Here is a 16037-nt window from a genome sequence, read left to right as displayed (position 1 = left end):
ATAATTTTCCCCCACATTGCTTTTCTGCCTTATCACCTCTGATGTTGGTGTCCTAAGTGGGAAGTAAGATTGTTGGTACTTGCTAATAAAGCATTTTTATCTCATTTAAGTGAAAGGTGTTACGTGTGTGAAGACAGACACTCCTGATTTTTCAGACTATTTTGTCTAATGCTAAAATTCAGGAAACACATGTTCAAGACACATTTAAAAGATTATAAAGTGCTGAAGGCTCCCAGATTTATAGTGCTGACTAGCTCCTGAAATCAGCAGTCAACACCTAAAGGTACCAGAAAGAAAGAATGTGTGATTTTCACTTCCCTGCAAACGCTGTTGGGCAAAGAAGAATGAAATGAGAGCATAAATCTTCAAAAGATTCCTCAATGGATTATTTATGATACTTTAAATCTCCGATGTTCTAAAATGCGTAATACTTGTAATTAATAATACCAGTTGTGACAACTTATCTCAGTATATTTGGATATTTTCTAATATCTTATCTATCCTACTTGCTGCTCAATTAGGATAAAAAGTCACCATTCAAATCCTTGTTCTCTATACTTCAGCCATATTATGTGCTAGCAACGACTTTCTTTCAGGTTCTGTCATTTTACTTTGTCCCCCGAAATGGCAAGGTGATTGCAAGTTTGGGTAGAAAGCATCAATGACATCAGTAGTTCATCTCCACTACACATCTTTCACATAGAAAGTGCTCGGTAGTTGATAGATTTCCATGGATAATGATGTCCTATGTGTTTTTGTAGGTGAGCACTTTTAATTTTTGCTGTTCTTGTCACATTATTTATGTTTTGGCTCAGGTATTGGAAGTAGGGCCCAGGCTCTTTAGAGTTCAGTTCAAGTGTGAAAGACTCGAAGAAAGGAGCTGGTCAGATTGAAACATAAATGATAATAGAAGGAAAAGTCAGATTCCTCAATTTGATTGGTTCATACCAAAAGCCTGCATTGAAGTGATGTACTAAACCTCATAAAAATGTACAAATATTACATGTTATTCGAAACTTTTAAATAATTCATAGCTCAAAGAAAAGTCTAGGTGGGAATGTTTGCCACTATTGTAGTGCTTACTGGTTGTATTGTCTTGAAGAAGTTTACCTCGCTCAGTCTGTGTCCTCATTGTTTTTGAAAGATTTCTTTCATTTTTATTGGAAAGATATATAGAAACGAGAAGAGACAGAGAGGAAGATCTTACATCCGTTGGTTAACTCCCCAAGTGGCCCCAATGGCCGGAGCTGAGCCAAACCGAAGCCAGGAGCCAGGAGTCTCTACCAGGTCTCCCACGTGAGTTCAGGGTCCTAAGGCTTTGGGCCATCCTCGACTGCTCTCCCAGGCCACAAGCAGGGAGCTGGGTGGGAAGTGGAGCTGCCGGGATAAAAACCACTGTTCATGTGGGATCCCAGCGTGTGCAAGGTGAGGACTTTAACCACTAGGCTGCAGCGCTGGGCCCTGTGTCCTCATTTTTAAACAAACCTAATAGTTTTACCTACTCAGGGTTATAAGGGTCTGAAATTTAAAAAAAAAAAAATGACAAGGAAAGTATCTGGCGTATTACCAAACTCATAGTAAGTACTTGATACATGTGCTTACAGATATATATTTAATAATTGTCAGGACACATTGTGGATTATAATGTGAAAGAACAAATTCAAAAGGTGATCCTTTTATGTGGTTATTTAATGTCATATATTTTGTGACATAAAGCACTGTTACTGCCACTTTATGTAATGAGCAAATGAAGCCAGGAATAATTTTGTTAGGAAAAGCCACAATGGTGATTACTTCCAAGGCAGAGCTAGAACATACTTGTGGCTAGAGCTAAGCCACACTTTTCCCTCCACACAGGAAAGAGTAAGCCACACCTAGGAGATAGCCAACAAGAAGCACTTGCCCTATATTTAATGACTATCCATTATTTGAAAGGCAGGTTCCCAGAGAAGTGACAGGAGAGGTTAATGAGGCTAACGAAACCCCGTAAGGCTTAGCCAAAGATAAACAATTTGAATAATGTATACAGCACACAAAAAGCAAACAAACCAAAAAAGAAAACAAATTCAGACTATTTAAGAATTGCAAGGGCTTATAGGACAAATATTTCAGGAATCAAATTCTGGACAGAAATAATCATGTGTCTAAATGAAGCAAGCTGGCACTTATGCATTCCTGAAAATGTGACTGTGTCGTCAGTTTTCGTATTGCTTCAAAACACTTGATCTTTTTCCCATTACTTTGGGGCTCTCAGGCATCCAAAGCAAGCCTACTTTTGACAAGCAATTACCAGGGCAGATGGGAAAATAGCCACCCTACCTCAGGGTGAGTGCCCCCATTTTGTTTTACTTGAAACATCACTAGCCATGAGGAAAATAATTCTGCTTAAAAAGCTATCTGCATTTTCAATAGCACCACCTTTTCCAGAGTCCTAGAATGTTGATGGCTAATGCCCCCAGCTGCTTTTAATGTCACACATTTGGTGGTATTATTTATTTGGGCTAGTGACCAATTCAGTAGGATTAAATCTGCCTGCTATATTTTAGGAAAAGCTAATGACATTTTATTGGGTTTGCATATGAGCATTCATGGTGGTCACATTTTCAGGACATGAAAACAGGTTTATACTACAACATTAAATGTTTTTCTGGTGCTGTACCAGCTTAGATAACATATATAAAAAAACACCATGTGTTGTGTGAAAAACCCCCAAATATCTGGATATTAGGGTCCTCAACTACATTTAAATTGTGAAATATCAAATAATAATTACATGATGATATACAAAGGAATAATGGGTTTAGGTTGCACCAATTAAACATTCGAGGGTTATTCAATGTTTCTTTCCAATCGCATGGGTGCTGTTTAATTCCCTGAAGCAGTCAATATCAAACAAAACTCTCATGAAGAGAATGTCCATAAATGCACAATATGAAATGCAGTCTTGTAATAAATGATTGTGCAGCTTCTGCCACACATGAAGCTCAAAGTAATCCCTGCAACCCTTGAATGAATGCCATGAGAGTAGGTTGCAAGTAAGTGTATTTTTCAACTTCGTATAAACAATATTTGAGTTGAAATAGTACAAATCTTTCTGTAGCACACACTGGTGTACACCGGCCACTGGCGAGGATACAGAGGAAGAGAATACCTTGCCCTTGATGCCCTCTAATAGCAAAGGCAGATCTGTAACTGTCATCCAAGACAGGAAACAATAAGGACGATAACATGGATACAGCCCCACTTAATGAGAATCATGGAGTTGGAGGAGAAATTGACACCTATTTACAACAGCTAAATTGAGGGAAAATATATACCCGTTTCATAGTCTCTAGACTTGAAGGAATTCCACACTTCATTTTGCAGTGCAGCCACCACTTTGTCATGACATTATCAATTTGACTCTCCAAGATGCAGTTGTTGCAAACCCTGTTTCAGAAATATATACTGAAGGATTCAAAATCATGCCTTTTAGATTTCATAATGTCAAGATTATGAAGCAGTTGTGGATTTACCTGCCTCTGTGTAGTTTATGCCCCCCACCCTGCTCTCCAGGAGTTTATACACCTTAATCAGCTGCCTATGTTATGGTCTTGCTTTCCCTAAAGCAGCACTTCTCCAAATTTGGTCTTTAGACCTGCAGCATCAGCATGACTTTGGAGCTTGTTGGAAATGAAGATATTGGTTCCCATAGCAGACATCCTGAATCAGAAACCCTGGTGAGAGGCACCCAACAATCTACCTTGTAATAAGCTTCCTGGCTGTTTCTGGTACACAAGCAAATGTGAGAATCACTAGTCTATAGGAGAGAGAGATGGGCCAAAATGACAGCAGACCACCATCACAGTCCCAAAATCACACTCAAAAGATCCTATATAATTTGATGGCTGAGGATAGCAGAAATATCATAAGCCCTTTGTCCTAACCAGAGAGAGAGAGCTATTTGCATTCCAAAGGCTTCCCAAAGCCACAGTGCTTTAGCACAGATGACACATGTCCCCTAGGGGATGGTAGTAAGCCTATGGACAAGGTGTCCTAAGCCACAGGTTTCTGACCCTTGGAAACTTGCACCAAGTGACAACTCACAGGAGAATTTGCAGGGCAAGATTCAAACTCTAGTATGCAAAGGATTTATATGGCCTCTCTCAGACCAATCTTTCCCAAGACTCCTGTGGAGCAAAACCTCCTCAGTGCTGCTGGAGCCCCTGCTGGCTAGGTCCTTGATTTTGAATCTACCCTTCAGAGGTTGCTTATGTTCACGTTGGCAGCAAAAACAAAAGCTGTAACTCTCTGAGCCCCGAACCTCGTTTTCCTTAGGAAAGATTTTCATCAGAAATACAATGCAGTAAATTACATCTTCTTTCAGCAATTTAGTTTTCAACCTTGTTTTTCAAACCAACTTTCATGCTTGAGGTTAATGTTTTTGCCTGAGGTGTTGAATGAATATTGGAAATTTGACACTGAAGACAAAAGACAACAAATAAGAGAAGAGGAGAATGGAAGCAAGGGTTGATTGAAGGCTAGGGATGATGTGACTAAGCCATGAAAATAGTGAATACAGAATGAATTAGACCTTCTGCATCAGAGCTGTCTAACAAGCAGCTTGTTAGTTAAATCGGGCTCTCTGTAGAGTGCATTCTGACTAGCATTTCCCAAGATGCCCTGTTCTTCAGGCCAGGCTCCAAGCACTTAAAGGATTCAGCAAGTAGTTAAAGTAGAAAAACAATTCATTTGGGTTTGCAGCTTTAGCCTAGTGACTTCAGGTAGACAGCTTGGCAGTGGCCCGTATTCCTCAGAGAACACAAAGAGGGAGACTGGTGAGGGATGATGTTCCTCATTCATGCTGTTAAAGTTATATTACGCTTGCCCATCTTAAATCCAAGTTATCTTGCTCTAGCCAATAGCAGCAAGGAGAAGTCCTTATTTTTCAAAGGCGCAAAGCCTCTCATCCATGCCTATGAATCAAATGAGAGCCCCCAGGCAGTGATGAAGAATATGCACTGCCTGCCTTTGAGAGTATATGCGCAAGCACCTGTACAGATGTATGCAAAACCAACCCAAAAGACTGTTCCACTGGGCACACACCTGCCATGCACATGTGCAGCGCCAGACTCATGGTGGTCCAGACAGTGACGTCTGTCTTCTATCTGGCTTAAATGGTTCTAAAGAGTTCCATATATGACTGAATGGAACAGCTCACAGAAGAATGCCCTTGAAGGACTAGAATTCAGATAGAAAGTCGTTTAGATATGGCAGAAATTTAAGAACACAAATGCTTCCCCAAGACAGGCCACTGACAGACCAGGCAATACTGCCTGATTTAGGTGGCTATTTGGAGGAGCCAAGGGCTCTCAGAGAGAGAGGGAACAGGGAGATGCCACAGTGGGATAAAGAAAGGTATGAAAAACAGTTATGTGCTACTGCTAAAGACAGCCCCCACCACACATACCTCCAGAGTCAGCTAGAAGCTACCCTTTGAAAAATATGAATCATACAGGCTCATTTGGATATGAGAAGCATAATCAGAAGCAAGTTATGTAAATTAGAGAGAAACTACATTTTAGTGGCTGTGTGGATCAGGAAAAGATTTTAGTGTAGTTGCCAGAAGTGCACAAACTGGCAGCTGAGCTGAACAAAGTAGCACATTACAACATACTGACCAAAAATACGTATGAGAGCTCCCTCAGGGCCCTGTAGCCTAAAGAAGTAAATAAGCTCTAGAGGGGTTTTTGTTCATTCGTTTGTTTGTTTATTGTTGTTGTTTGAAGTAGAGAATTTGCCTGAAAAATAGATTTTCCCCCTTGGTTTCTGCATGTACTGTCAGCCAAGATTACTACAAATTAAAAAGAATAATACAGTAATAAAACAGACAATTTATACTGCCACTGGATGGCTGATATTGGTCAATGATTACAGTAAGTACCAGTAATCCAAGAATCAAAGGATCTATGAGTTATTCTTGTGAAAAATGGATGATCCAGAGTGTGTAAATAATGGGAGCAAATGGAGCAAGATACAGACAATCTTTGAACATTTAAAGGCTAATACATTACAAAGAGAGTTCAATACTGATAAATGTAGAATCATGGGTTTTATGGGGCTTTGTCATAAGCTGTAAGTTGGTGTGGATCATAAAATATGAAGAAAAAGTAGGGGAGCTAAGAGACAAGTCTGTGCACATTATTTATGAATGATGGAGAGTGAAAAGAATGAGAGGAACAAGTAGACAATGTGTTGAATAATGATGACTTTGATGAGTCGTTATCACACAAATCTGTGTGCTTCGTAAAATATGAGGAATATTAAGAAACAGAAGAGTCAAAAGACAGGTCTACTCAGAATGAGATACAGAATGAAGGAAGAGGGGAAATACTAGGGAAATGTGCAGAATAATGATAACTTTTATGAGACTTTCACTCACCAGCCTGAATCCTTCGCCATATAGAAAATAAAAGAGCAGCAAGAGGAGGAGACAGGTCTGTGTCTGTCGTAAAATATGAGAAACTAATGCCACCTAGGCTTGACAAAATAAAAACAAAAATAATTGAGCCTAGTACAGCTGTGGAAAGACACAGTGTCTAAATTAATGTGAACAAATAAAATGAGGGAGAGTGGAATTGCCTCACAGGGAATCAGCTAGCACCGGTGTAGACATTATTATCTCAAAGGCCACCTTGTTAACCGGTGAAGGCTCCACAGGTTTACTGTTACCCACCTCATCCACGTCCCCAGAATAGCCAGCAACATTTAGGGCTTGATAAACAATGTTGAAATAATTTCTAAATGCTTTGGCACAGTCTCTTCTCAACACCCTGACTCTAATCCATATCTAGTTTGCTAAAGATGTTCTCAGTAGCTGCTTCCTGTTCAATCTATACTCACGTCATCAAATATTACTTTATAAAGGCCTCTAAATTTTTTCTGTGTAAGACCAGAGATATCATTTTAATTTTCACTTCCTTTTCATTGTGCTTAAAACCTGGGATTCAGGATTAGTTCAAAACCCAGACCTCAATTACTTCAAATATCCTCTCTATTATAACAAATAGTATTTCACCATTATAATAAGCTTGGAGAATCAAACATTGGCAATACAAGCACTGTATGCATGACATACAGACCTACAGTTTGCATAATTCATAAATGGACAACTCACTGGAAAGAGAAAAGCCACTGATTTATGTTACCGACATCATCATGTTTGTTTGAGAGCTCAGAACACACACAAATAGTGTTTAATGACATTATTTGTATTGGGGAAAGATGCTGCAGGATAAATCATATTAGCAAAACTTACAATCAGTTCCTCTGATTCCAATAGAATTTAGTAGTGAGGTTTATTGGCTAAAATACATACAACAAACATTTGATAGTAGCTATTCGCAAGTATACTTCAAATGAGTTTTCTGACCATAAGTCTTTGGACATTTGCCTCGACTTACCTCTTTTAGAAAAACATATTATCCCAGAGTGAAATTAGTAGTAGTACTTTTGGAAACCATGTTTGGCCAAATATCTTTGGATAACCTTGAATCTTATTTTTTTAAAAATGACATTGATGGCCCTAGGAAAAATCATAGACCTTGTTCAACCTTCCTTAACCCTGCCAGATCTAGCTACAAAATGCATGTCCAAGAACTCAGGGTTGCCAAGACTAGGATTGGACTGTGGTGAAAAAATGTTCTCCCCCCACCCAAATAAAAGCATAGCAATGGAAAAATGCTTGCGGGTTTATCTGAGGCATCTTTTCTTCATTGCCGTGCTCCTGAATTTGTTAAACCCTGTCATCCATGCTAGAACAGAAAATTGGACCTTTAAAATGAACCATGAGAGCCCGGCGCAGTGGCCTATCGGTTTAAGTCCTTACCTTGAACATGCTGGGATCCCATATGGGTGCCAGTTCTAATCCCAGCAGACCCGCTTCCCATCCAGCTCTCTGCTTGTGGCCTGGGAAAGCAGTCAGGGATGGCCCAGAGCCTTGGGACCCTGCATCCGCATGGGAGATCTGGAGGAAGTTCCTGTCTCCTGCCTTCGGATCGGTTGTTGAAGTCACTTGTGGAGTGAATCATCAGATGGAACATCTTCCTCTATGTATATCTGACTTTCCAATAAAAATAAAGTGAATCTTTTAAAAATAATAAATAAATAAAATGAACCATGAACCATGAGAGCCTTATTTGGAGGCTAAGCTCATGGAAACCCATTCTTTGGCAAGGATGAGGCTCATCTATTTAAAGGGGATATGTCCTGACATGTTTTATTTAAAGTTGGAAAAAACAAACGGGATACCTTAATCAGAACTCATATATCCCTTTTGCAGGCTTTAACTTCAAAGTTCACTCAACAAAGTTTGGTTAGCTGGTTATTGTCCCAGAAAAAAAAAAACAATTTGGCAATGAATATAAAAAACCAGAAGTGTCTATACATACGTACATACATATATGTGTAAATGTGTACCAAATGCACACAATAAATTGATACTGCTGATTATCACCAATGACAGGACCAAAAAGTGTAAGTGTGATTGTTAGGAGGGACTTTAGTCATACGTTTATTTTACTTCTGAATTAACTAAATATACTGAATTTTAATCTTAATAAGAGAGTTATCCTTCCACAACTGGGACCCTCTCCCAAGAAAATGATAAATAAATTCAATGCAGAAAAAAAATGAAGAATTTCCTGAAATTGTGGGTTAACAAAATCATAGAGTATTGTTTCACAGTTGTGTTATACGATAAGAAACTGATGTGGTAAAGAACTCGCAAATATATTGGACAAGGTTGATGCCTGTGCTGTTCATTAAAACAGACCAGGATTCTGAACTTTGCCTAATATCATCTCAATCTTCGTGAGTAAAAGAGATACACAAACCCTTCCCAAAATAGTTATTACTGGTAGGGGAATTGTTTTCTTTGTTATTTTTGAGCCTCCCCAAATCTCTATAACTCAGCTTCTAAATTTGGCTTCAACATCCATTTTTGTCTTTTGTTTTGTGTTGCAGGCGTGCCTGTGTGATTCGAGGCCAAGTGGTGGCCGTAGATGGAACTCCATTGGTAGGGGTGAATGTCAGTTTCTTGCACCACAGTGATTATGGGTTTACCATCAGCCGACAAGATGGGAGGTAAGTCACTGTTGCTTCTGATCATTAGAGGAGGGGGAGAAATCCTGACTCTCAGTCATGCACAAAGTCGGTTTTGATGACATGCTGAGAGTAAGCCTGTCTTCTGTCCAGCTGTATCTGGAATAAACATTGGCAATATACACTTTTATTCCTCATCTGAATCAATCCCAAATTCTTTTCTACCCCTTCGTTAGTACTGTAAAGTCTTCTTGAAACCCTGACCATGTGGACAGTTTTCTGTCCCTCACTTAAGTTTATGAATAAAAGTTCAGTAAGATTATGTTTATGTTTATAATAAATGCTGAAGAATACAACCCTTAGGCTGTTCTTCCAAAACAGCCCCCAGATATTTCAGAAATGAATGTACTCAAAAGTTTGCTTCCAATAAAGCCTCTTAAGAGTTGTCTTTTGATGTGTCCTTTATAGGCTAATGCAGACATGGCCAGCTTATATATCTGTAGTGATTTAATGTTAAACACCTTCCACCATCTTATTCTCTAAGAGATTCTCTAGGTTCCTTTGGCTATCAAAACATGTGTATGAGTAAAATCTTTCCATCTTGGAAAAGCCTCTCTCTCTCTCTCTCTCATTCACACACACACAACTAACATCTTTATTGCTATCATTTAGATAAAAATTTGCTCAGAATATTTGAGTCAATAGGCCCACATGTCCAGCTTAAATGTACTTATCTAGGACTCTCAGAAACACTGTAAGAATACCCTGAGATGCCCTAGTCTCCAGGTGCCTATCCTTAAAATAGCGTACTCATAACAAGCTACTACAGTGCTCACAAAAAGACCTGTTGACTTGGAGTTTGAGCACAGTGTGAGAAGCCATCTGATTTCAAGAACCCACAATCAAACCTTATTAGTCCTAAGCACTCCAGACATGTTAATTGTTCAACTTGGGCTGTGCTGAAAGTGTTTTTTCAACTGCATGTCAAGAAGGTGCTTATAAAAATTAGCTTTAAAAGATAAGGAAGAATTTCAACCTACTTAAGAAAACTGTTTTTATGGATTTCAGTAAACCATCTGAATTACTTTTATGCATTACACTGCTAATTACTAGCTAGCCATCTATTCATTATTATAACGCAAAATTCTGTTGATAGCAGAATATGTATAAACTACATAGTGATACCTGTTTCCTTTTAAACATTCTATTATTGGAGCTTTCTGTTAATACAAATTGCCCTTTCTCCAAAACTGGACTGAATAATGGAATTAGAATAATTCATTCACCAGTAACTATGCAAAACTAGCCTTACCCTTGCCAGCATCTTCAGCCATGTAAAATGACTATTTCTTTTCTGTTAAAAACGTATTTTTTTATTTCTAAGGCGGAGAAAGAGCAAGAGATTGATTTCCTTTGATGAGTCACTTCCCTAATAATTTGGCCACAACAACTAGGGCAGGGCCAAACTGAAGCCAGTAGCCCTGGACTCCATCTAGGTGTCCCACATGGGTGGCAGGTTTCAAAGCACTAAAACCATATTCCACTACTACCTTTCCTACCTTCCCAGTGGCCTTAATAGCAGGGAGCTGAATCAGAAGTGGAACATCAGGGACTCAGAATGGTGCTCATGTGAGATGCTGGTATCATAGGTGGTGGCTTAATCCACTCCTCCACACCTTCAGAGAAAGGGGTGTTTTTCTAAATGAAAGCATACTCTGAGACATTTAACTTGAGGACTTGATGAGCCCTCTGTCTTTTTGGTTTTGTTTTAGTTTACATACAAAGAATTAAATGAATTATCTGTTACTCATTTAAAAAATCTAGAACAATCTCAACACCTAAAATGCCTTAAAATTTCTGCTTCCGGTTTGCAGAGAACATTTGTTACTTTCACTGTTTTAGTTTTAAAACATCAACCCCTTCCTCTTTTGAGCCCTCTGTGAAAACTAGGTTTCTGCAGGTGACAAATAATAGCCAGAGTCCCCTCTGGCAATAAATCTCCCCTCGGGCCCAGTACAAGGTGAGAGTATTCAACATATGTGCCCCAAATGCCAACCAGACTGCCCCCTGCTATTTCTTGCACATGAATGTGACAATGTGATGAGAGTTTCCGTTTATGTTTCTGCTTGTTGCTACCTCAGATTAAGTAGGTATATTTCAGTAGTAGAGAGCATAAGAAGACATGCCTGAGAGCAAAGGTTTATAAAATGCTAGTGTTTGGACATCTAATGGACAACATGTAGTATACGAGATGCTAAAAGTATCCTCTGTCTGCAGATGTCACCTCTCCAAGTCAACAGTAGTGTCTGTAATTGTCACAAATGGCATCACTCTTCTTTTGATTTAATCTATTAGGTCTCTCAAGTCCATGTTAAATGCAAATATGTGGACTGAAGAAGTATTCAACTCGATTATCAACCACTGACAAAAGTTAATTGATCACTTTACCTTAAGAACCAAGAGAGACCTAGAATGTGGGACGAAATGTTGTGCGCAAAGTAGATGGCTGTTGCTGGACTGCTTAGGTTTTATATTTGAAGAAGGAGAAAGCATTTGCCTAGTGATTAAAAGCCCCTCCCCCACAAATCAAATCCCCCGTCTCTGGTGCCTAACTAGAGAGCCAGTGCAGACCTTGAGGGCAAGCAGTCGCCTCCAGTAATTGTTTCTCCCACCTGCAGAGAAACTGCGGGAGAACTGAGGAATTTGGCTTCAGCCCAGCCCAGACCACTGTAGGCACTTGCAGAGTAAACCAGCAGATAGGAGATCACCCCCTCCTTCTGCCTCTCTCCGTGTGTCTGAGGTTTTCAAAGAAAGGGGCAGCAGAGTAGAAAAGAAGCAGCTCTGAAGAGTACTTTGGAGTGTCTAGTAAACACCAGACATCTCATTAATGTCATTACAGTTTCATCTTCCCAAACACTCTATGGTATTGATGTGATTCTCCTCATTCAATAAATGAAAACCATTATGCAGATGAATATAGTTGTGATGGATACAGCTCAATATTTGAGCCCAAGTACTCTGGTCCCTTATTGTCTGACTTACCACATGTTAACATGAATATAAGAGGGGACTTCAAAAGTTCATGGAAAATTGAATTAAAAGATAACTATGTTTGGCTTGAAGAAATTTCCAAAATCTGCAGGTTTTTTATATAATATAATGTACATTTCCAAAAACATCCTGATGTTCCCTCTCTCACATAAACTGATACTCATTAAAGTCTTAAAAGAGAACTCTTTATAAACAGCTGGACTAATAAATCACATTAGGTGAAGTGATGGTGACTTCCTTGGAAGATTTTGGACCAGCATTAAATGTCTCAATAACTGCGTTCTGAAGGCTGGGTCATGAGAAAACCTCTGGCTGAGTCCCCTCAAGGCAAAAAAAAAAGTGTTCATTAATAAAGAGCCTAAGTCAGCAATAATCATTTGCATAGATAATATTGGCCCCATTTTACCAAGGAGGTTACTGCAGCTCATACAGTTCAGATAATAAGCTCACAGACACAGAGTTACCATGGCAGAGCTGAGATTAGAATTCACATATGTGTGAAGCCAAACCAGTACTCTTCCTACAAAACAAGCTGCCTGCCCTGTCTGCTCAATCTTTCCAGCAGTCTGAAATATTTCCCAGCTGCATATGTTTTTGTTTGAATAGTTTGTTTCATTTTTGTGTTTGTGTTTGTTTTATTGTTTTTAAATAGATAAGCACTTCACTTTTAAGTAACCAAGAGTCAAGGTTTGTGTGAAGCAAATAAACTTGCCCAAGGACAGAGTTAAATCAACATGGAAAATAAGCTATAGGAAAGATTTCTTCACAAGTAGTGTTGGATTTTCTCCCACTACACTGGTGTTAAAGTGCTCCCATATTGTCATGATTTCAGCCTCTCTGTCTTAAACCATAAGCCTTTTGGGTTTTCTTTTTCTCCTTTCTTTTAATACAAGCCTTGCTTGTTTTCTATAGCTAACACAGTTCTTAAAATCTTCTTTCTGGAAACTGTGTTAATGTTACAGCTACTTCATTGAAAAACAAAAATAGGAAAATACTTTGCTTGCCATCATTTGCTACTATCCATTTTTCTTTATCTGGAAAATTTCTACATCAGGACACAATGGGTAATACTATAATAAATGTCATATAAAAGGAATGATGAGATGTTCATAATTAAGTCTGATTCCGTATCAGGACTTTTTATCATTGAAAACATGTTTTACTGAAAGATCCTTTTTAGTACAGAGAATCGCCTACATCCTTCTCCTGTGGATATAAGGGTTTTTGTTAAATATGAAGTCATCATATTACCCTTGATCCATTTTTAAGATAGAATGATAATAATTTATCATTATCTTACATCTATTTATTATTTCACACTTTTCAAATGCTCTCCAGTAAATGTCACTATACATAAAAGAAAAATAAGGTAGAATCATCTACTTGCAGAATGAACTGAAAACCAAATCTGTTTGGCTCCAATGCAATTGTCTTGACAGAGGCCACATGTGAAGGTGGATAGAGTTGACTTATATGAAAGATAGCCTTGCTGCAGTCACAGATGTAGAGGAAGTGTAGGCAGAATTGGGCAGGGCACATTATCGGCTGTACAAAAGGCAGAAAGCAAAAACCAGTTTGGAATGAACTGTGAAACCTAAATCTAGTGTTCAAATCTACTAAGGAACCCATACTTGTAGTCAAATGTGAAGGCTTTTGGCATAAAATTATTCAACCAAATTCCACTGAACAAATTGCCTCTGCTGGTTTCTTTCTCCAAATGCCATCTCGAAGACACCATCTGGCTTCTGATACTATGTGACCTTGAGCAAGATATTTGACCTTTTGGTCCCTTACTTTTCTTATGTTACAGGAAATTTTTTGAGGATGAATAATGCATTGTATTAAAGATGGTGCTGAATGTTAAATGCTAATCTTTAACACAAGAGGGAATAGCAGTGTTGGATTTGGCTGTCCAGAAATGCATGCAGTGATTTTAGGAGTGTCAAAAAATGGTTTACAAATTCTAAGTGGATATCCACTGGTGGTACGGAATTTCTTCTCAGTGGTCTACTGGGTATTAAAAAGGAGATATCCATGGGATGAATATTTAACTGGGAGGAGTTTATAAAATGGAGAATACAAATGTGTGTACCCAAGTCCTGAAAGAAATGGCACTAAAATTAGCCTAGATGTTAACTAATTTGACTTTAGTTTTTCATTTGGTTGAATGTATCATATTTTTTTCTGTTTCAGCTTTGACCTGGTAGCTCTGGGTGGTATTTCTGTCATCTTAATGTTTGAACGATCACCCTTCCTATCTGAGAAGAGGACACTCTGGTTGCCTTGGAATCAGTTTGTTGTGGTGGAGAAAGTAACCATGCAGAGAGTTGTGTCAGACCCACCATCTTGTGATATCTCCAACTTTATCAGTCCAAATCCTATTGTTCTTCCTTCACCACTCACGTCTTTTGGAGGATCCTGTCCAGAGAGGGGAACCATTGTTCCTGAGCTGCAGGTCTGTAGATCGACTCTGACCATATACAATCACAGTGCTGCAGGGTTGTTGACACTTTTGAATGGCTACACGTCTGCTCCTGTTTTCTGTGCCAGCCCTACAATGTGCTGCTCTTCATTTCTAGAGGGAGGCCTTCAAATACAGTCTCTCCAGCACTATCTGAAGTATGGCATTGGGCATTGTGCTGCCAGGGCAGTTAGGGCACTCTCTGTGGCCATGGAATTGCAAGATGAACTGGCTGTCATGAGAATTAAACCCCACAACTTGACCTAATGAACACAGTGCTGTACGGAGCTACCTGGCTAAATAGTGATAACAGTATGATCAATAAGCTTGGAGTGTGGTTCCGAAATTAAAGCTCCTTAAGAAATCTGGTTTTCTCCCATCGTCTAACTTGCACCTTTTGTCATTGTTCTTAAAAGTCATGACAGCTCTCTTGTTTAGCTGTGTTTAGTAAAGTTAATTTTTAAACTTACAGATTTTTTTAAAAATAAAGCTTTGCCCCCCCCAAAAATAAGTATTCAAGCTTTTGCAGGCAGAAGACATTCTTAAAGCTTCATATTCTGCTGTCCTAGAGAATTCTTTAAGTGAGCCTCCAGTATTCTCATTTCAGTATTCAGTCATTCAAGCAGCCACAGTGTAATTCTCTCACGTTGTTACAGAAACATTTAATATTTATTTACAATTTATGTAAACATGTTAATGATAGCTAAATGTGGAAGCCACCACAATTGACTCATAAGTCTTATAGATTCAGAAATCAAGGCATATACTCAGAGAGAGGTAAATGAACACTCCAAAAGTGAATATTTCCTCCATCTCAGCATACACCAACTATTAGCAATATCCAGAGGATACAACTTAGGAGAGGCCCACACAAAACACTCTGCAGTGCTCTGTGGGACAGGTGTCCAATGCATTGTCACTCTTATCCTTCCTATTGCTTTTCTGTATAAAGAAAACAATAGCACAGAATTTAATTTAATGAATACATTGAATTGCTATACCCACTGCTCCACCAATATCATGAGATACCTTTCAGCATAAAAGTTTCCATATTACAAGTTTCCTTAGGGGAATGTAATGCAAAAGAGGTGTCAGCCTATCATTCATTATAATACTTCTGCCCCCATCTGAGAAGATAGATAGCCAGTAGACAGCTTTCTTACCAAAGAACTAATGTAGGGAGAAAAAAAACTGGGCACAGAATACACAACAGGGATTTAGTCCTCAGATGTAGGATAATAACCAGAAATCCTAAATATGACATTCTAGGTTTTAACAATTGCTTTTGCTAATCAGTTTCTGCCTGAACTTGGTAAAGTAGGAAGAAATAAGGTTCCAAGATAAAAAATGAGGACTCAAAATTACCCACACTATTCGTGTTACCTTAAATGTGCAAACATGGGATAAGTTTTTGCTTCAGACAGGTTTTAAAGGATGCAAAGTC

General features: G+C 38.8%; 1 protein-coding gene across 1 annotated transcript in view; it reads left to right on the top strand.

Annotated features, from left to right (window-relative positions):
- Nucleotides 1–16037, top strand: part of TENM1 (teneurin transmembrane protein 1) — a 570964-nt gene that overhangs the window by 418389 nt on the left and 136538 nt on the right. The window contains exons 16-17 of the mRNA XM_004587672.2: nt 9004–9123; nt 14326–14587. Of these exons, the coding sequence (XP_004587729.2) occupies nt 9004–9123; nt 14326–14587 (382 nt within the window). The remainder of the gene's footprint in view (nt 1–9003; nt 9124–14325; nt 14588–16037) is intronic.

The sequence above is a fragment of the Ochotona princeps genome, chromosome X (genome assembly GCF_030435755.1).
Source record: "Ochotona princeps isolate mOchPri1 chromosome X, mOchPri1.hap1, whole genome shotgun sequence".
Taxonomy (NCBI): Eukaryota; Metazoa; Chordata; class Mammalia; order Lagomorpha; family Ochotonidae; genus Ochotona; species Ochotona princeps.
The sequence above is the reverse complement of the archived record's forward strand: the minus strand, read 5'-3'. Positions and strand labels throughout refer to the sequence as shown.